At 43.4% G+C, this 22,446-nt stretch overlaps 1 protein-coding gene and 1 pseudogene across 2 annotated transcripts in view; one reads left to right on the top strand and one right to left on the bottom strand.

Moving 5' to 3' along the window:
- Positions 1-22,446, bottom strand: part of SRPX (sushi repeat containing protein X-linked) — a 149,908-nt gene that overhangs the window by 46,370 nt on the left and 81,092 nt on the right. For both annotated transcript variants that reach the window (XM_040266316.1, XM_040266315.1), the window contains 4 exons: positions 19,370-19,496; positions 15,561-15,682; positions 14,647-14,826; positions 11,957-12,090 (listed from right to left, as the gene is read on the bottom strand). In XM_040266316.1, the coding sequence (XP_040122250.1) occupies positions 11,957-12,090; positions 14,647-14,826; positions 15,561-15,682; positions 19,370-19,496 (563 nt within the window). The remainder of the gene's footprint in view (positions 1-11,956; positions 12,091-14,646; positions 14,827-15,560; positions 15,683-19,369; positions 19,497-22,446) is intronic.
- LOC120882486 lies at positions 1,204-11,571 on the top strand (annotated as a pseudogene).

Genomic DNA, 22,446 nt, shown 5'->3' with positions numbered 1-22,446 from the left:
TCCCTGGGATTCTCCAGGCAAGAATACTGGAGTGGGTTGCCATTTTCTTCTCCAATGCACGCGTGCATGCTAAATCGCATCAGTCGTGTCCAACTCTGTGCGACCCTATGGACAGCAGCCCACCAGGCTCCTCCGTCCACAGGATTCTCCAGGCAAGAATACTGGAGTGGGTTGCCATTTCCTTCTCCAGACCATATGTTAGGCCACTAAATAAACAAGTCTTAGAAAGTTTAAGAAGATTGAAATTATACCAAGCATCTTCTCTGACCACAATGGTACAAAATAAGAAATCAATAACAAGAGGAAACTGAAAATTCACGAATACATGGAAATTAAACAACACTCTCCTGAATAACATGGATTAGGAAGAAATTAAAGGGGAAATAAAGTATCTTGACACAAAAATGGAGACAATATATGAAAACTTAAGTGCACAACAATAAAAATCAACATTAAAAAGCAAGAAATTTCCCAAATTAACAACCTAATTATGCCTTAAGGAGCTAGAGAAAGAAACTGAACCCATAATTAGCAGAGGGAAGGAAATAAAGATTAGAGCAGAAATAAATGAAACTGAGAACAGAAAAACAGTAGAAAAGATTAACCAAACTAAGAGTTGGTTCTTTGAAAGATAAACAAAATTGACACTCCTTTAGTTAAACTAAGGAAAAAACTAAATCAACAAAATTGTAAATGTCAAAGGAGACATTACAACTGATACAACAGAAATACAAAGTTCATAAGAGGCTATTATGAATAGCTCTATGCCAGTAATTCGACAACCTAGAAGTGGAAAAATTCTTAGAAACATAAAAACAATCAAGAGTGGATCATGAAGGAATGGAAAGTCTGAATAGATCAATTACTAGTAAGGAGATTAAATCAATAAAATAATAAAAAAATTTTTTTTAATCTCCCAATGAATTAAAGCCCAGGACCAGACAGCTTCACTAATGAATGTTACCAAACATTTAAAGAATGTTTGTAAAGAATTGACGGTAACCTTGAAACCCTTCCAAAAAAAGTAGAAAAGGAAGAAACATTTCCAAACTCATTTTATGAGGTCAGGATTACCCTGATAGGAAAGCCAGAAAAAGACACTATCAGAAAAATACAGATCAATATCCCTGATTAATATAGGTGCAAAATTTCTCAAAATCCTAGCAAACTGAATTCAGCAGCACATTACAAGGATAACTCAGCATGACCAAGTGGAATTTCACCCAGAATGCAGGATGGCTCAATAGACACAAAATCAATGTGATATATCAGATTAATAGAATGAAAAAATCACCCCAATAGATGGAGAAAAAGCATCTGACAAAATTCAACTTATGTTCATGATTTTTTAAAAAAGTTTTTGGTATAGAAACAAAGTACCAAACATGATAAAAGTCACATATGACTAGCCTACAGCTAACATCATACTCAGTGATAGAAGGCTGAAAGAATCTAATAGCATAATAGCATTTTTATACAAGTTGGGGGGGAGAACAATCCTGAAGCTTGTACAGAACTACGAAAGACCCCTAAATAGCCAAGCAATTCTCAGAGAATAGAACAACGCAGGAGGCATCACATTTTCTGATTTCAAGCTATACTATAAAACTATGGTACTTCAAACAGTATCAGTTCAATTCAGTCACTCACTCAGTTGTGTCCGACTCTTTGCGACCCCATGAATTGCAGCACACCAGGCCTCCCTGTCCATCACCAAATCCTGGAGTTCACTCAAACTCATGTCCATTGAGTCGGTGATGTCATCCAGCCATTTCATCCTCTGTCGTTCCCTCCCCTCCTGCCCCCAATCCCTCCCAGCATCGGGGTCTTTTCCAATGAGTCAACTCTTCGCATAAGGTGGCCAAAGTATTGGAGTTTCAGCTTTAGCATCAGTCCTTCCAATGAACACCCAGGACTGATCTCTTTAGAATGGACTAGTTGGATCTCCTTGCAGTCCAAGGGACTCTCAAGAGTCTTCTTCAACACCACAGTTCAAAAGCATCAATTCTTCGGCGCTCAGCTTTCTTCACAGTCCAACTCTCACATCCATACATCATCACTGGAAAAACCATAGCCTTGACTAGACGGACCTTTGTTGGCAAAGTATTGTCTCTGCTTTTCAATGTGCTATCTAAGTTAGCCATAACTTTCCTTCCAAGGAGTAAGCGTCTTTTAATTTCATGGCTGCAATCACCATCTTCAGTGATTTTGGAGCCCCCCAAAATGAAGTCTGATACTGTTTCCCCATCTATTTGCCATGAAGTGATGGGACCAGATGTCATGATCTTCATTTTCTGAATGTTGAGCTTTAAGCCAACTTTTTCACTCTCCTCTTTCACTTTCATCAAGAGGCTTTTTAGTTCCTCTTTACTTTCTGCCATAAGAGTGGTGTCATCTGCATATCTGAGGTTATTGATATTTCTCCCGGCAATCTTGATTCCAGCTTGTGCTTCTTCCAGCCCAGTGTTTCTCATGATGTACTCTGCATATAAGTTAAATAAGCAGGGTAACAATATACAGCCTCGACGTACTCCTTTTCCTATTTGGAACCAGTCTGTTGTCCCATGTCCAGTTCTAACTCTTGCTTCCTGACCTGTATACAGTATAGTACTGGCATAAAAACACATCCCCTCCCCCACAAAAAAAAGCAAATGGGACAGAATTGGGATCCCAGAAATAAACTCAAGGATATATAGTCAACTTGTATTTGACAAGAGGGCCAAGAATACTCAATAGAGAAAAGTCAGTCTTTTTAACAACTAGTGCTGAAGAAACTGGATATTCACACATAAAAAATGAAACTAACACCTTAGGTTATACTACTTACAAAAATGAACTTGAAATGGATTAGAGACTTAAATAGAAGATATGAAACTATGAAATTCCAAGATGAAAACACAGGAAAAAGAGCTCCTTGATATAGCTCTTGGCAATGATTTTTGGATATGACACCTTAAGCACTAGCAGCAAAATGAAAAAACAAAAAACAAGTGGGATTACATGAAACTAAGAAGCTTTTGCACAGTAAGAGAAACTATCAACAAGTATAAAGACAACCTACAAAATGGGAACAAAAAACACTTTCAAGCCATTTATCTGATAAGGGATTAATATCCAGAATCTCTAAAGAACTCATTTAACTCAACAGCAAATAAATAATTCAATTTTAAAATGGTCAAAAGGCCTGAATAGACATCTCTCCAAAGAAAATATATGAAAGGCCAACAGATACATGAAAAGATGCTAAATATTACTAGTCATTAAAAAGCAAATCAAAATCATAAGACAATACCAAATGCCTATTAGAAGGGCCATCATTAAAGAGACACATAACAGCACAGCTGGTCTACATGGATGCAGTGTGGCCATACAGTGCTCTGCTGCTGCTGCTAAGTCGCTCCAGTCGTGTCCAACTCTGTGCGACCCCATAGACAGCAGCCCACCAGGCTCCCCAGTCCCTGGGATTCTCCAGGCAAGAACACTGGAGTGGGTTGCCATTTCCTTCTCCAGTACATGAAAGTGAAAAGTCAAAGTGAAGTCGCTCAGTCGTGTCTGACTCTTAGCAACCCCATGGACTGCAGCTCACCAGGCTCCTCCACCCATGGGATTTTCCAGGCAAGAGTACTGGAGTGGGGTGCCATTGCCTTCTCCGTGAAGTGCTCTGAGTCACTTGTAAATGGTGTCTTTGGGCCACAATGTTGCACTTGTCTCCTCCTCACCCCTGTTAAGCACTCCAACCCCAGTAACCCTGTAGTCTTCTTCAATCTGGATACTGGAGGGGAACAAGATGGTCTAATTGCCTTAAAATTGCTTGCAGATATTATGCCCAAAACTGCAGAAAAATTTTCAAGCATTGTGTACAGCAAAATTGTGTACAGAACACTAACCCAGGTGGTGGTAGTGGTAAAGAACTCCTGTCAGTGCAGGAGACATAAGAGACATGAGTTCAATCCCTGGGTCAGGAAGATTCCCTTGGAGAAGGAAATGGCAACCTACTCCAGTACTCTTGCCTGGAAAATCCCATGGACAGAGGAGCCTGGTGGACTACAGTCCATGGGGTCGCAAAGAGTTGGGCATGACTGAAGTGACTTAGTAGTCAGGTACAGGAGAAACAGGCATTGGACTCACTACGGAGAAACTTCTCTATTTGAAAAAAAAAAAGTCACTCAGTCGTGTCCAACTCTTTGCGACCCCATGGACTGTAGCCCGCCAGGCTCCTCCATCCATGGGATTTTCCAGGCAGGAGTACTGGAGTGGGGTGCCATTGCCTTCTCCAGGGGATCTTCCCGACCCAGGAATTGAACCTGGGTCTCCCAGATTATAGGCAGACGCTTTACTGTCTGAGCCACCAGGGAAGTGGTGAAATTGAAAGGATGCCTTTTTCATCAAATCAAGAAATTTATGATTCAGGGTGGGGACTTCTCCAATTAGAATGGGACAGGCAGAGAAAATATTTATGATGAAAAATTTGAAGATGAAAACTTCTATTATCAGCATAATGAGGGGGAATTATGGAGCCTGGCAAATGCAGGCTGCAAGACAAGCAATTCTCACTTCTTCATCATGACAGTTCCGACTCCTCACTCATGGGAAACACGTGGTGTTCGGGCAGGTGATGAAAGGAATGGGTGTGACAAGGATTTGGGAAAATGTGGAGATGAAAGGTCAAAAAACTGCCAAATTGTGCATTATTGCAGAATGCAGAGAACTGAATGAAGGGGATGATTAGGGAATATTCCCCCAAGATAGTTCTGGTGACAGTCATCGAGATTTCTGAGGATGCAGATGTAGATTTAAAAGATGTAGATGAAATTTTATCAGTAACAGAAGACTTAAAAACATTGGAAATTCTTTATTCAAATCCCAGAACTGAGAGATGGCCATTAAAAAAAAATACACCAAAGTTTTAAGGTATGTGGAAGGCACGAAAGTTGTAATTGAGAAAGCACGTGGATCAAAGCTGCAGCCTGTTGCTTTAAGCTGTGTGCTGAATATTGGAGCTTGCAAACGGAAGATATCCACTGAAAATGTCTGATTGGCAGGGAGTGGTTGATAGTTGCTTGGAGGTCCTTGAAACACCAAGGCATTGTACCATAAAGCCCAAGGGTGGCCAGGATTCAAAGAATATGATCAACCATTGTCTGACTTTAAGAAAGCCCAGGAGATGGCACCAGAAGATAGAGCTATTCCAGCAGAATTGCTGGAAGTCAAACAAAAGATAAAGGCACAGAAAGATCTGCAGCCTATGCAAAAATGTTTCATAAAGAATGGTTAAGTATTGAGAGTCAGTTCCTAGGTAGGCTGATAAGAAGTCCTCAGGAGGAGAAAGGGCTCTGGAGTTTTCAAGGAGGAGAAAAAGACAAAGGGTTTATTTCTTTAAGCCCAGAGCAGATGATAACACAACAAAACAACTCATATTGCTCAAGGATATGTTTTCCCTTAAATTCTACCAATGATTATATAAAAACAATGTGTCCTGCTTGAGGACATGTTTCTCCCTTTTGAGAACCTTCTGACTAATCCTGTCATTTAAAATGTATATTATGGGAGCAGCTCTGGTAAAATCTATTGTTAGTTCTAATCCCATTATCTTAAAATGTATATCGTGGGAGTGAGTCTGGTAAGACCTTTACAACCTTGAGACATTGGGCACTCTCTGTTCCCCTCTGATGTCTGTCAGAAGCTTTCTCTGTTTTCATACCGTAATAAAACTCTGCTACACAAAAAGCTCTTGAGTGATCAAGCCTGGTCCCTGGTCCCAAAGCTAAATCTTTGGAGATCACGAATTCGACACCTTTCACATTAAGCTATCAGTATGCACTGAATTACTTAAGCAAATAAATAATAAGGGGAATAATAATAGAGGGAATAAGAAAATTTAAGGGTTTATCTATTATGTATGATCCTTAATGTGTTTGCTTTGATGCTTCAGTTCCCCCATTGTTTCAGTTCAGTTCAGTCGCAGAGTCATTTCCAACTCTTGGCAACCCCATGGACTGCAGCACGCCAGGCCTCCCTGTCCATCACCAACTCCCAGAGCTTACTCAAAAACTCACGTCTATTGAGTCAGTGATGCCATCCAACCATCTCATCCTCTGTCGTCCCCTTCTCCTCCCACCTTCAATCTTTCCCAGCATCAGGGTCTTTTCAAGTGAGTCAGTTCTTCACATCAGGTGGCCAAAGTATTGGAGTTTCAGCTTTAGCATCAGTCCTTTCAATGAATATTCAGGACTGATTTCCTTTAGGATGGACTGGTTGGATCTCCTAGTAGTTCAAGGGACTCTCAAGAGTCTTCTCCAACACCACAGTTCAAAAGCATCAATTCTTTGGTGCTCGGCTTTCTTTATAGTCCAACTCTCACATTCATACATGACTACTGACAGTCTGCAAATACTGATAGGGATTCAGTCTTAATAAACCAGTGCTACAAAAGGGGTAAAGAAAAAAGACATGTAACAAATGCCATCGAGGACATACAGAAAAGGGAAAGCTTATGTACTGATCATCACGATGGTGTGATCACTCACCTAGAGCCAGACATCCTGGAATGTGAAGTCAAATGGGCCTTAGGAGCCATCACTAAAAAACAACTAGTGGAGGTGATAGAATTCCAGTTGAGCTCTTTCAAATCCTGAAAGATGATGCTATGAAAGTGCTGCACTCAATATAGCAGCAAATTTGGAAAACTCAGCAGTGGCCACAGGACTGGAAAAGGTCAGTTTTCATTCGAATTCCAAAGAAAGGCAATGCCCAAGAAAATTCTCAAACTACCGCACAACTGCACTCATCTCACACACTAGCAAAATAATGCTCAAAATTCTCCAAGCCAGGCTTCAACAGTAGGTGAACTTCCAGATGTTCAAGCTGGATTTAGAAAAGGCAGAGGAAGCAGTGATCAAATTCCCAACATCCGTTTGATCATCAAAAAAGCAAGAGAGTTCCCAGAAAAACATCTACTTCTGTTTTATTGACTATGCCAAAGCCTTTGACTATGTGGATCACAACAAACTGTGGAAAATTCTGAAAGAAATGAGAATACCAGACCACCTGACCTGCCTCCTAAGAAATCTGTATGCAGGTCAGGAAGAAATAGTTAGAACTGGACATGGAACAACAGACAAGTTCCAAATTGGGAAAGGTGTACATAAAGGCTGTATATTGTCACCCTGCTTATTTAATGTATGCAAAGTACATCATGAGAAACACTGGGCTGGATGAAGTGCAAGCTGGAATCAAAACTGTGGGGAGAAATATCAATAACCTCAGATACGCAGATGACACCACCCTTATGGCAGAAAGCAAAGAAGAACTAAAGAGCCTCTTAATGAAACTGAAAGAAGAGAATGAAAAAATTGGCTTAAAACTCAACACTCAGGAAAATAAGATCATGGCATCTGGTCCCATCACTTCATGGCAAATAGATGGGGAAACAATGGAAACAGTGATAGACTTTATTTTGGGAGGGGAGCTCCAAAATCACCAAAGATAGTGACTGCGGCCATGAAATTAAAAGATGCTTGATCCTTGGAAGAAAAGTTATGACCAACCTAGACAGCATATTAAAAAGCAGAGACATTACTTTGCCAACAAAGGTCCTTGTAGTCAAAGCTTTGTTTTTTCCAGTAGTCATGTGTGGATGTGAGAGTTGAACTATAAAGAAAGCTGAGCCCTGAAGAACTGATGGTTTTGAACTGTGGTGTTGGAGAAGACTCTTGAGAGTCCCTTGGATAGCAAGGATATCCAACCAGTCCATCCTAAAGGAAATCAGTCCAGAATATTCATTGGAAGGACTGATGCTGAAGCTGAAACTCCAATACTTTAGCCACCTGATGTGAAGAACTGACTCTTTGGAAAAGATCCTGATGCTGGGAAAGACTGAAGGTGGGAGAAGAGAATGACAGAGGATGAGATGGTTGGATGGCATCACCGACTCAATGGACATGAGTTTGAGTAAGCTTCGGGAGTTGGTGATGGACAGGGAAGCCTGGCATGCTGCAGTCCATGGGGTCACAAAGAGTCGGATACGACTGAGCAACTGAAGTGAACTGATGTACTGTTGGTGGGAATGTAAATGGGTGCAGCCACTAGGGCAAACAGTAAGGCAGTGACTCAAAAAAATTAAAAATAGAACTACCTTGAGAGCTCGTTTGGAGGTTCTAGCAGGGGAGCGCAGCTACTTGTATACCCTTGACCAAAGACCGGTCCTCCTCTATCGGGGATGGTTGTTCTCTTTGACCGAGCATGCAGCTTTGGGAGGGATGCACATGGAGTGGTGAGGGAGGAAGGGGACACCCGCCTAGCCAGCCAGATCAGCCGAATCAACACTGGCGATCAATGGGGTGACAGATGTCACAACCAGATTGCCCTCACATCCAAGGAAATGGCAACCCACTCCAGTATTCTTGCCTGGAGAATCCTATGGACAGAGGAGTCTGGCAAGCTATAGTCCATGGGAGTCACAAGAGTCAGACCACTTAGTTTCTTAGCCTTAGTCATTATAACAATAAGAACAAATACTGCATTTTATATATATCATTTCCTTCATCAAGGGACATTATGTGTATACCTGTGGCGGATTCATGCTGATGTATGGCAAAACCAATACAATACTGTAAAGTAACTCACCTCCAATTAAAATAAATTTATATTAAAAAAATAAAAATAGAACTACCATATGATCCAGCAATTCTACTTCTGCATATTTATCCAACGAAAAACACTAACTTGAAAAGATATAAGCACCCCCATGTTCTCTGCAGCATTATTTACAATAGTCAAGCTATGGAAACAACCTCAATGTCCCTTGATGAAGAAAATGATATATAAAAAATGCAGCATTTGTTCTTGTTGTTTAGTCACTAAGGCTAAGACACTAAGTTGTCTGACTCTTGTGACTCCCATGGACTATAGCTTGCCAGACTCCTCTGTCCATAGGATTCTCCAGGCAAGAATACTGGAGTAGGTTGCCATTTCCTTCTCTTGGGGATTTTCCCGACCCAGGGATTGAACCATGTCTCCTGCATTGCAGGCAGATTCTTTACCACTGAGCCACCTGGGAAGCCCCAATATATGTTCGCTGAAATGTAAAACAAATGAGACCAGGGGAAATACCAGGCTAAAAAGGTACATTTTATTTTTGATTGATCATTTGGAAAGGCTTCTCCTCTCTGATTTGATTTAGTTGGTAAGTCACAAATAAAAAAGATCTGTAGGTCCTTAGCAGATGGCATTCTTACTGAGTAAGCACAACTTGGCAGCTGGAATGAGGCTGCCCCTTTTATGTGAGAAGTTCACTACCCAGACCCAGGAAGTGTATCTCTGCTGCCACAAAAAGGAATGAACTCTTGCCATTTGAAACATGGATGTACCTTGAGAGTATTATGTTAAGTAAGTCAAAGAGAAAATATCATATGATCTCTCTTACATGTGCAATCTTAAAAGAAAAACCCAAAGAACTCAAACAAATTGAACTCACGGATATAGAGAACAGATTGTCGTTTTCCGAAAGTGGGGGTTGGGCAAAATGGGTGAAGGGGGTCAAAAGGTACAAATTTCTAGTAATAAAATGAAAAAATTATGGGGATGTAATATACAGCTTGGTGACTCTAGTTAATAAAACTATATTGTATATTTGAGAGTAGCTAGGGGAGTGGATCCTGAAAGGTCTTATCACAAGAAAACCATTTTTAGTAACTATGTATGGTGATGGATGTTAAATGGACTACTGTTATGATCATTTTGCAATATATGCAAATATTGGGTCATTATGTTGTCCACCTGAAACTAGTATGTTAGATGTCCACCAAACCTCATTTTTTTTTTAAAGAAAATGTTCCAGTCCTCTGAGCTGGTCCTTGGCAAGAACCATGACCTGTTCAGCCACATGCCAAGAAGTCTCATCAGTAGCGGCAGTGGCAATAAGGAAACAAAAAAGTAATTTAAGATGAATGATGACTAAATGGGAGAAAGAAAATTTAAACTCCTCAGGTATGAGAACACCAAGTTTTTATTACAGTTCCACTGAAATATCTCTGTATGGGATGATAGAAGTGGTAGAAGAATGTAAAAAAAGGTAGAAATATACATTTTTATTATTCTAACAATCACATAAGGCAATCAAACCTTTCTTTGAAGGCTCTGCTTAAAATGCCAATGTAAATATGTTGGAAGGGGGAGGTCACATATCAATACCTTGATATCAAGTATCCTAACCAACTAGTTGATGAGTAACTTAGCAAGTACCTGAAGGAGTAGGCTAGACTAGGGCAGGGGTCAGCAAACATTCTGTGTACAGGGCCAGAGAGTAAAGATTGTAGGTTACATGGGGATGGCTGGTCTCTGTTCTAATGGTGCCACTAGATGCTATTCCATGGTGCCACTGTGACGCTAAAGCAGCCATAAAGAACACACAAATGACCAAGCCTTGGCTGCACGTCAATACAATTTTACTTACAAATGCCATAGTTTGCCCAACAGAAAAAAGCAAGTTGTTTGTCTTTTTTACTTTTCCATGGCAATAACAAGAGGTCGGGAAATGTATAGTTATGGGATAGAGCCTGCAAGGCCAGTTCCCCACACGATGGAGTGTTGTGGCCTTGTGCTACCCCAAGAGCAAACCCCTAGCTGGGACAAGGGGACATAAGGTGGAGGTCAGGTGGCAGGGACTGGAGGTAAAGATGAGATAAATTAGGTTCCTATCAAGGGAGCCCCAAACTTTTTATATGGCTCTTCAGAGTTCATGGGAAGTCCAAGTACATGGGGAGAATAAACAAAGTTTTATTATTCAATGTCTTAAAGCTGAAAAGTTTAATTGTAGCCTTCGATTAAACCAAGATTGTTCTGGACATCTAGTTGTGTTTACTGTCATGTGTGTGTATGTGTGTGTGTGTGTGCACAAGTATGCACTCAGTCATGTCTGACTCTATGACCCCATGCACTACAGCCCGCCAGACTGTTCTGTCCATGGTATTCTCCAGGCAAGGATGTTGGAGTGGCTTGCCATTTCCTTTTCCAGGGGATCTTCCCAACCCAGGGATTGAACCCGCATCTCTTGCATCTCCTGCATTGGCAGGCAGATTCTTTACCACTAGCACCACCTGGGTGAAACATTCCTCTCAAAATATGCAACACCACATCTATGACGCAGCACAGCATCCCACCTCTTCAATCAGATTGGCCACTCTTATTGGCAACATGCTTCAGGACAAAAATCAAGCAAGTTCTAATTCAATCCTTTCGGTTTCTGGCTCTTTTCCCCTCCCCAAAGACATTGGTTGCCTCATTTTGTAGCTACAAAACTTACACAGCTAAGAAGGGCACATTTTCTAGAAAAGCCACCCCCCAACTCTGAAGTTCTAAGGAGTCACCTGGAGGTCTTGCTAACAGGTAGTTTCTGATCCAGTGTGTCTTGGGTGGGGGCTTGAGAATTTGCATTCCTAACAAGCTCCCAGGCTGACACAGCTAGTCCATGGACCACGGTTCAGAGAACCGCTTTTCTGAACGATGCTCACCCCTCTTTGAGGAGCTCTGTGGGAGCTGGGGACGCTCCCTGTGGTGGTATGTGGGGCCTGAGGGCCCCTGGACTCTTCTCAGTTCTTGAGTCAGCCTTCTGGGTAAACTACAGATAGATGGCCTCCCTCCCAGGCATACCCTGGCCGGATTCAGCAAAGACAATTTGTTCTTTGGCTGAACCTGGACAACATGTCAGTTAGGTTTATTAGTGAAGACAAACAAACCTCATTATTTGGAAAAAGATTGTGTTAGCTCTGGGGTGTCAATGCTAATTAGGTTATAGCCCAGACCCAGAAATGAATGGTGGGAGTTCTGAAGTGCCAGTTCCTAAATTTCCTGGGAAATGGATTAAGAACTAAATTTAGCCTTTGCTTTTTAATGAAATGGCTGGGCCCTTCCTGTTCAGAGGTCTCCCTCCTGCCTCGGCCCTGCTGCCAGGACTCACCTGCAGCATCCCCAGCTGCAGCCGGTAGAGGAGGTTTCGGGCTGTGGGGGTGGACACAATGAACAGTCTCCTTTTCTCATAAAACTGATCCAAAAGTGCAGCTGCTGTTCTCACGCCGACATTGACATTCATGGCTGCAATCAGAAACAGTCAGGTAGGTCAGAAACCCTCTACTGCTTCTGGCTCAATACATACAGCCTGTGATGAGACACAGAAACATATGTGTAAGAAGTAAACCCCGAGATAAAGACTCAACTAGAAGTCTTCAGTTTATTCAGGAGGTGGTCCCAAAGAGCACTCAGTTGGGGAGTGGGGACGCATGTTACTTTCCTCTTGCTTGTGGTCAACTCATCACCACAAACCTAGTGGCTTAACACACATTCTCTTACAATTCTGGCAGTGTGAAGTTTGGAACGGGTTTCACTGGGGTCAAGTCAAGGCTGTTGGCAGGGCTGTGCCCCCTCCCCAGCCGCCCCCAACCCACATACCCTGGGGGAACATCTGTTTCCTTGCCTTTTTCCAGAATCTTGGCTCCTAGCCTTTCCTCCACCTTCAAACCCAGCAGCGTAGCAGCTTCCAACTTCACTCCTCTCTGAGAGCAGTTCCACCTCCCTCTTATAAAGGATGCTTGGGATTCCACTGAGCCCACCTGGGTAATCCACGTGCTTTCCCCCCATTTCAAAATCCTTAATTTACAACTTCAAAGTCTCTTTGGCTACATAAGGTAATACATTCACAGGTTCTGGGGACTATGATATGAATATGTTTGCAGGGTACTGGAGGTGGGGGGCATTACTCTCCTACCCCAGGAAATGAGACAGGGAAGGAAAGAGGGATGTTCTTTGTATTTTAATGAAATCTAAGAGCCTCAGGCATTTAGCTGCTGATGTATGTATCTGTCTCCATCTCTCTCTAAGCTAATTCTGAGCAGCTAAGATTAAAGGGAAAGCATAAAGATGAGAAAGTACTGCTGCTGCTGCTGCTAAGTCACTCCAGTCGTGTCCGACTCTGTGCGACCCCATAGACGGTAGCCCACCATGCTCCCCCGTCCCTGGGATTCTCCAGGCAAGAACACTGGAGTGGGTTGCCATTTCCTTCTCCAATGCATGAAAGTGAAAAGTGAAAGTGAAGTTGCTCAGTCGTGTCCGACTTAGCGACCCCATGGACTGCAGCCTACCAGGCTCCTCCGTCCATGGGGTTTTCCAGGCAAGAGTACTGGAGTGGGTTGCCATTGCATTCTCCGGAGAAAGTACTAGGAAATGAGAAAAAGTGGAGTACAGAAATAGAAGCCATGTCCAGAATTTTCTGGCTAGTCCAAATGTCACATTTTGTTCCTCAGTAATAACAGCTGACAGGTATTGAAAGTTTTAGTTTCACCATTGTTACTGTTATCCAGGCTAGAATACTGGAGTGGGTTGCTATTCCCTTCTCCAGGGGATCTTCCCAACTCCAGGACCATATGCCAAGCCTTGCTCAATTCCACTGTTCAATAGATGACCTCATTTCATCCTTTTAACAGCTCCAGGAGAAGGTAGAGTATTTGCTTCCTCATCTGACATTAGGAGGAAAGATCCCAAAGGCCCAAGATCTGCGGGACTTTCCAGCTAGTGCTGCAAAGCAGGGGCTCTATCATCTGTACATAGTAGCGTACTGGCTTTGAAGAGAGGAACAAGGGTTCAGTTCAGTTCAGTCGCTCAGTCGTGTCCGACTCTTTCTGACCCCATGAATCGCAGCATGCCAGGCCTCCCTGTCCATCACCAACTCCCGGAGTTCACTCAGACTCACGTCCATTTAGTCAGTGATGCCATCCAGCCATCTCATCCTCGGTTGTCCCCTTCTCCTCCTGCCCCCAATCCCTTCCAGCATCAAGATCTTTTCCAATGAGTCAACTCTTTGCATGAGGTGGCCAAAGTACTGGAGTTTCAGCTTTAGCATCATTCCTTCCAAAGAAATCCCAGGGCTGATCTCCTTCAGAATGGACTGGTTGGATCTCCATGCAGACCAAGGGACTCTCAAGAGTCTTCTCCAACACCACAGTTCAAAAGCACCAATTCTTCAGCGCTCAGCTTTCTTTACAGTCCAACTCTCACATCCATACATGACCACTGGAAAAACCATAGGCTTGACTAGACGGACCTTTGTTGGCAAAGTAATGTCTCTGCTTTTCAATATGCTATCTAGGTTGGTCATAACTTTCCTTCCAAGGAGTAAGTGTCTTTTAATTTCATGGCTGCAAGTACAGATGCTTTTTTGTTTGGGTTGCACAAGGTTTTAGTGGTGGCAAGCAACTCCTCATTGTGGCATGTGGGATCTAGTTCCCTGATCAGGGATCGAACCCTGGCCCCCTGTATTGGGAGTGCAGAGTCTTAGGCATTGGACTGCCAGGGAGGTCCCAAGGGTGCAGACTTTGCTAATTCATAATGCCACTGATTTATAATGAACCCTGGGCTCCTACCTCCAGCTTCCTCCTTAGAGGACATGCGAGATAAATCAGCAGATGAGCAGAGGTGAACAAGGAGAGTGGGCAAGATGGGCTGCCCAGTTATTGGAAGACTGTTTCATCCAACAGATACAGATGGCTGGCCCTGAACCTTTCAAAGTATATAGAACAGAAGCCTCCCTGTCCTGGAAACCGGAACCAAAGGGGCATCAGGGTCTGCTGCTGGCTGGAGAGAGAGCTGCCCTCATACCTGTGCAGGTGGGCTCAGTGCCAGACCAAGCCAGGTTGGACTGACATACTCGGGCAGAGCTCCCCTGGAGCTCGTAGCCTCCGATGCAGGAGAATTCACACACGGCCCCATAATTATCACCGTCACTGGAGCACTTCATGTAGCCATTCTCCGGGGCGTGGAGCTTGCCGCAGCGTCTCACTGTGTGGGACACAAGCCCAGAGGGTGCTCAGTGCTGAGTGCCCCACCACCACCACAAAGCAAGCAGGGAGAGGGGGCGTCAGAAACACCAGCTTCTACACTGGGCAGGTGTGTAGGGAGGGGCAGGTGTGGCTATCTGCCAGTGGGTGGGCCTTGGGAGGGTCACTGTTCAAACCAACAAGACCACTGAGATAAACTGATGCAGCTCCCTGTGGTCTAGATGAGGAGGTTGAACCCAGAAGAGGAAGGAGTAAAGATGGCTAGTTATTAGCTACCCAAACCATGAAGCTCAAAGTAAACCTTAAAAACCTTTTTTTCCCAAAGCTTCTGGAACACCAAGAACACGGTCGGGCTGGTGGGCTATCTAAGGGGCTCCTAACCTCCTTCATAGAAGGACTTACATAAGCTTTGGCTGGTCACTGAAGCCCAGGAGTATAAAAGCTATTAAATACTGTTGTTCTGGGACAGCCAGCGATGGGCTCATGTGAGATGAGCTTACTGCTCTCTTGGACTCCTTCAATCATCTGCCAGCACTCAACCTCATCCGGATTTGAATTGTGAAATTTAGGCAGTGAAGTGGCACCCTTCCCCTAGCCTCATGATCAGAGGCAAATCCAGAGCTGGCAAGTCTTCCTCTGACAATGGGCACTCATAGAAGGTTCTAGCTTGAGTCTCTGCTTCCCTTTGTTCTTAAAAAGAGAGGGGAAAAAAAAGCCAAGAAGCAGTCATCTTACCTCTTACTTTAACTCGAAATTGGCAAGTGCCCTTGTTCTCGGCTCTGTCATAGACTGTGTACTGGATCTTGTGGTCTCCTTCTGGAAAATGCGAGCCTGGGGGTGGGCCTTTTAGAATAACACTTAAAGGGGGAAAAAATCAGAAACACCAAAGATGATCGCTGTAGGCCCTAACAACAATCAGGCCATGATGGCCTAAGGATCAAAGAGGATCATCATGGGTGTTGAGCACCCATTCTGTTCAAGATACAGAGACTCCAAGGGACTGCCATTAAGCCAGTTTTACTAGTTTAATTCTCAAAGAAGAGAATTTCCTGAGCTTTACTCTGTTTTGGAAGTGCAGTTTGAGACCAGAAAATGGAAGTCCCCAGTTCCTGGAAAGATCAGACTGGTTTTTCTTGTTGGGATGTAGAACAGAGGATGGGAGATGCTGAGAACCCAAAGCTCAAGTCTTCTTTCCTTTGGTCCAAGGGAGACCTGAACTGCCACCCGACTGGGAAAGTGAAAGGGAAAGTGAAGTCGCTCAGTTGTGTCCAACTCTTTGTGACCCCGTGGACTGTAGCCCACCAGGCTCCTCCATCCATGGGATTCTCCAGGCGAAAATACTGGAGTGGGTTGCCATTTCCTTCTCCAGGGGATCTTCCCTGGCCCAGGAATCAAACGCAGGCTTCCTGCATTGCGGGCAGACGCTTTAACCTCTGAGCCACCAGGGAATCCCATCTGATTGGGAGGATGAGGGAATTTTCTTTGAGGGAAATCATTTGAGAGGGTAGTCCCAGCAGTCACTGGCAATTTGGGCCTGCAGGGGGCGCTAGAACTTTTTTTGCTTTTTCTATTTCAGTGGAGACCTTTCCTGAGCAAAAGGCAAATTCACTGTGATTTCACGGTGATCATAATAATAACTCAAGTTATTATTATCTTTATTATTAGTTATTATTATTATCATTATTATTATTCTCTGTGCTGTGTGTGCTGAGTCACTCAGTCGTGTCTGACTCTTTGCAACCCCACAGACTGCAGTCCTACAGGCTCCTCTCTCTGTGGGGATTCTCCAGGCATTAATACTGGAGTGGGGTGCCATTCCCTCCTCCAGGGGATCTTCCCAACCCAGGGATCGAACCCAAGTCTCCCGCATTGCAGGCAGATTCTTTACCTTCTGAGCTACCAGGGAAGCCCAGTATGTAAACCTTACACATGTCTGGTGTGGCTCTAGACATATATATATATATATATATATACATACACACACACACACACATATACAGTAGTTTATTTAATCCTCTCAACAACCCTATGACGTAGGCATTGTTATACCCATTTCACAGATGAGGAAACTGAGCCACCAAAAGATCAAAGAACCCACCCAAGGTCACAGAGCAAGGGTGACTCCCACATCTTTATTCTCAGTTGTCTGATAAGAATATCAGTAGGTACAATATGATCAACTGTTTTTCAGTAGATAATTTCCCTTCTCTCTACACGTCTGAGGAATGAAAAGAATATTGAAAAAAAAAAAAGAAAAGAATATTGACTGACAATGTGCATGTAAAATTCTCACTGTCACCATTGAGGAGAACCTTCCACACAGGTGGACAAGGCAGTTGTTTACAAGTATGCAGTGAGGGGTGTTATGAGAGTGCCAGACATCCCAGCATTACAGACGTGTCACTTTGGGCCTTAGGTGCTTTAAGGTCCTCATCAGGAAGCACAATTTAAAAGCAGATAAACCTGAGAGGAATCATACTTCAAACATGAGTGGCCGCTCACCTCTTGGAGACTCTCTTTCATGTGTGACATGCAAACAACAGTCATAGGGCATAAATATGGAGCTTATAGGAAGCACTTGTCTCAGCACCTGACACTAGAACCTTCCCCCTACCGCAGAAGGGGACTACAGAACAGAAGCTTGCAAAAGACATGAGAAAAAGAAGAGAAATGCCAGAGAAGCAAAGGGGCCAGGCAAGAGCTGAAAAGGGAGAAAAGACAGCCTTATCTGAACTCCTCATTCTGCTCCACACCTCTGATGGCCCTGGGCTGTAGAATATAGGAAGCCAATACCTGCTCTGAACAGAGGGTTTGGGTTACTAAGATGCTCTTTCAAAATGTCACATTTCTAACTGTAACACACAGATTACCCACAAAAATGCCAAGGTGAATATCTTTGCTCGATAACTAGAGTCATCTGATGACCTGATATTGTGTGTATATTACACCAGATTTCAATAGCAATCGCAGTTGTGAGAATCTAAGAATCTGTTATGGGCTAGAAGCAGGGCCAGGCATCATGCTGGGTCCCAAAAGATTCAACAATTGTTAAAAGCCAATCCCTGACGATATCAAGGGCTTCCCAGGTGGCTCAGTGGTAAAGAACCCACCTGCCTGCCAATGTAGGAGACCTGGGTTTGATCCCTGGGTTAGGAAGATCCCCTGGAGGAAGAAATGGCAACCTTTTCCAATATTCTCCCTGGAGAATCCCATGGCCAGAGGAGCCTGGCAGGCTACAGTCCATGGGGTCACAAAGAGTTGGACATGACTGAGCACATACACACGTGATGGATGCCATGGTTATATAAACTGTGACTTATATTTTTAATTCCCATTGACTAAAGTTTCTCCTTAAAGGGTGACATATGTATGCAACAGCAAATAAATAATTTCTTTTTTTAAAAAATAATTTCTTAATACTCACACTTTATCTTTGAGGAATTACAAGGGGAAACATAACAAATATGATCTAAGCTAGATGGTGGGAAAAATTATCAGGCTGTCAGAACAAAACGTCCTAGGGGTGAAAGACTGAGCCTCTTCCTAGAAGAAAATGTTCTGTTATGGCTAATATTGGCTTCAAAACATTTCCTCTTGCCCAGCCTGGGTTGACAGAATTCTAGAAAGCCTTGCCCTGCTGTATGGCTCACCAGGGATAAGTCAGAGGTGTTCTTTGTCCACAGATGGAAACTTGGTGGGGAGGTCTAATAGGACCGTGTACTCTAAGGCATGGATGTGAATATGCTGACATGAAGTAGTGGCCTCCAGGGAACATGAGGGCCCATCCATAGCCGCAGGGGCACAGGCGCAGCTGCTAGATTAGAACAACATGTGGCTGAACTTCACTGAAGGGAACCACCCATTTTTAAAGATTTTGGGGATGTATTTCAAACTATTTGTGCAGTTGGTCCTGGAGAAGGGGGTTGGGGTGGGGAAGAAGGCAGAAGGACTCCTTCTCTTTTATTTACAACTGGTTTAAGTGTTTAATGGTCATATATTAAAAAATTAAAAATCAAAAGTTGTGAAAGAAACAAGTGCCAAAAAACGAGATTTTGGAGTTCTGCCCTAAAACATACTCCAAGAGTACAAGGGGGTGACACTGAGCTCCACCTGGGAGACACAGGTTCCCAGGGAGGCGGTGGCTTAGGAAGGCCTGGGTAGGGGGCCTAGCAGACAATGGCAGTAAGTCTTTCCATGAATTAACCACTTGACTTCCTCTTCCTCCTTCTGTCCCTTTTCCTCCCTTCTTCCCACCACTCTTTCTGACTTCCTTTCTTTCCTTCAACAAATAGTTACTAAGTAGCAACTATGTGCTAGGCATGGTTCTGGGCATTAAGGATATGGCTGCAAACATACTGTAGTTGAGACAGGCAGTAAACAGATACATAAGTGAAGAATGTAGTATGCCAGACAGTGAAGAAAAATAAATGAATGAGGTGTGGCTGAAAGCATATACTGACCAGCAGAAACACACTTCCTTATTCTTCATAGTGAACTTCTCACATAAACGGGCAACCTCATTCCAGCTGCCAAGTTGCACTTACTCAGTGAGAATACCATCTGCTGTGTCTCTTCCCTCGGGCGTCTCCCAGGACACTCGGACTGTCAGCTTGTTGGGTTCTGCAACGCGTTCCTTCACACTTGGACACTTGATTCTAGGAGGTTCGAGATCTGAAAATATAACCAGAATATTCTCACCATCATCAGGAAATATCAACCTGGGGTTCGACACCCAACCCACCATTAGACATGCCGAAGCTCTGTGCTGAGTTGTGTCCGACTCTTTGTGACCCCGTGGACTGTGGCTCACCAGGCTCCTCTGTCCATGAGATTTCCCAGGCAAGAATACTAAATGGGTTGCCATTTCCTTCTCCAGGGGATCTTCCTGACCCAGGGATTAGACCCTTGTCTCTTGTATCTCCTACATCGGCAGGCAAGTTCTTTACCACTGCACTATCTTTGCGAGTGCCCAAAGCTCTAGGTGCTCCCTATTTTTGAAGGGCTTATTCACCTCTTCTGTATTTCTCTTCTTTCCCTTTATCTTACCCCTTCTTGTCTGCCAAGTTCAATTTTTTATTCTGTATTGGGATATGCATGCGTGTTCAGTCGCTTCAGTCATGTCCAACTGTTTGTGACCCTATGGACTGTAGCTCGTCAGGGTCCTCTGTCCATGGGATTCTCCAGACAAGAATACTGGAGTGGGTTGCCATGCCCTCCTCCAGGGGATCTTGCCAACCCAGGGATCAAACCCGGCGCCTCCTGCGTCTTCTGCATCGCAGGTGGGTTCTTTACCACTCAGCCACCAGGGAAGCCCATATTGGAGTACAGCTGATTAACAATGATTGTGATAGTTACAGGTGCACAGCAGAGTGATTCAGCTATATATATATATACATGTGTGTGTGTGTGTGTGTATACACATATATATGTATCCATTCTCCCCCAACTCCCCTCCTACCCAGGCTGCCACATCACACTGAGCAGAGTTCCCAGTGATATGCCTGCTGAGTTTTAAAGACTGTGTGAGTATTTACCTGTGTATGGCTAAATCAGCAATCAGCTGGCCTTGCTAGTGTCTTGTAGGGTAATTTATCAGCTACAGCAACTTCTTCCCCACGCTTCCAAACTCTGCCTATTGACTTGGCAACATAGCAGTTACCCAGCTAGAAATCATTCAGCCATAGTGAGTCCTTCCTGCTTTAAAGACAGTATCATCAGATACTAGAGAAAAGTGCCTTAGGTATCATCTGCTGCTGCTGCTGCTAAGTCGCTTCAGTCGTGTCCAACTCTATGCGATCCCATAGACGGCAGCCCACCAGGCTCCCCTGTCCCTGGGATCCTCCAGGCAAGAATACTGGAGTGGGTTGCCATTTCCTTCTCCAATGCATGAAAGTGAAAAGTGAAAGTGAAGTCACTCAGTGGTGTCCGACTCCTAGCAACCCCATGGACTGCAGCCTACCAGGCTCCCCTATCCATGGGATTTGCCAGGCAAGAGTACTGGAGTGGGTTGCCATTGCCTTCTCCTAGGTATCATCTAGTTTGATTCAATTCAAGGCAACAAATCTTTAATGAGTACCAGCCTTCCCCAAGGCATCATTTCAGTTGCTGGGCTTGGGCATGCAAAGGCAAGAGAATCATGTTATTCTCAGAGTTGACAGTCTGTTGAGAGGATTATATCACCATATGTGAAATATGACATGAGGTAGAAAATTAACACTGCTCTAGGCTACATAAAAGTAAATGTTGTGGAGGCTTAAAGGAGTTACCCAATGCTCTCATTTTACGGATCAGGAAACTGAGCCTTAGACAGCATAAGTTATTTATTTAAGGCCAGGCATAGAAATAATGAGAATGTGAATTATAACCCAAATTAGAGCACTTATCTTTAGAACAGACTTCCCTGGTGGCTCAGATGGTAAAGAATCTTCCTGAAATGCTGCAGACCCAGGTTTAATCCCTGGGTTGGGAAGATCCCCTGGAGAAGGGAATGGCAACCTACTCCAGTATTCTTGACTGGAGAATTCCATGGATAGAGGAGCTTGGCGAGCTGCAGTTCAAGAGGTCACAGAGAGTCAGACATGACTGAGCGACTAACACACCCAAACACAACGTGAAATCACAAGAAGGGGGGATTCAAACTTTTACAAGTTCTACTTGATGATTTTCAACAGGCAGAGAATGTATTTTTAAGAAGGCAGAGTAAATACATTTCGATTTGCATTATTTTATATGTCAACTGCTAATTGTTTAAATACTACTATAGCCTGAATGAAAGTGAAATGTCATTTGATTCTGAATCACAAACATTTCTGAGAGACTAAATGCACCAAGTCAAGTCTTCATATACTTTCTCTTGTGTCTTGTCCAATAACTCATTTTATTTAGGGTAAGAAATCACGAATAATTTGTTAAACAGTAGTGTCTTCAGCGATCCAAATTCATTTTCATTCAATGCCATGCTTCTGTGGAATGTGAATTTACAGCCATAATATGCTAATCCTAAAGTGAATAACTATATTTTATTGAATCTAAGTCACCAATTGTGAGATGCATGCTAATTTCAGGGATAGTAACTGAAAAAAAATATGCTTCTTAGAATTTATAGTTTATCAACGTGATAGTGAAATGAAAGCTGCTTTAAATGAGTTAGAGGTGTCTATTTTCAGTTGCTAAGATGTTAAAAACAATCCTTTTTTGTTTTTACTATGATAGGTGATAGAAGACATACTTTTATAGTTCAGATGAACATTTTTCAGCTTTGGGTGAATCAGAAAGATATGTATATAATACCTGCCCCCTGCTGGCCAAATATAGTCAGCAAGCTCATAATAGAAAGCATATTTATTTTTTTAAAAATTGAAGCCAAGGGACTCCCCTGGCGGTCCATGGTTAGGATTCTGTGCTTCCACTGCATGGGGTACAGGTTCAATCCCTAATCAGGGGACTAGGATCCCACATGCTGCATGGCATGGGCAAAAATATTTTTTAAAAGAGGGGGGTGTGAAAATGAATTATATCTCAACTAAAAATGCTGTACTGTGGCCCGGTGGTAAAGAACCTGCCTGCCAATGCAGGAGACACAGATTTGATCCCTGGATAGGGAAGACCCCCTGGAGAAGGA

The sequence above is a fragment of the Oryx dammah genome, unplaced genomic scaffold, assembly GCF_014754425.2.
Source record: "Oryx dammah isolate SB20612 unplaced genomic scaffold, SCBI_Odam_1.1 HiC_scaffold_23, whole genome shotgun sequence".
In the NCBI taxonomy this organism is placed as follows: Eukaryota; Metazoa; Chordata; class Mammalia; order Artiodactyla; family Bovidae; genus Oryx; species Oryx dammah.
Note: the sequence above shows the minus strand (reverse complement) of the source record. Positions and strands in the feature narration are given on the sequence as shown.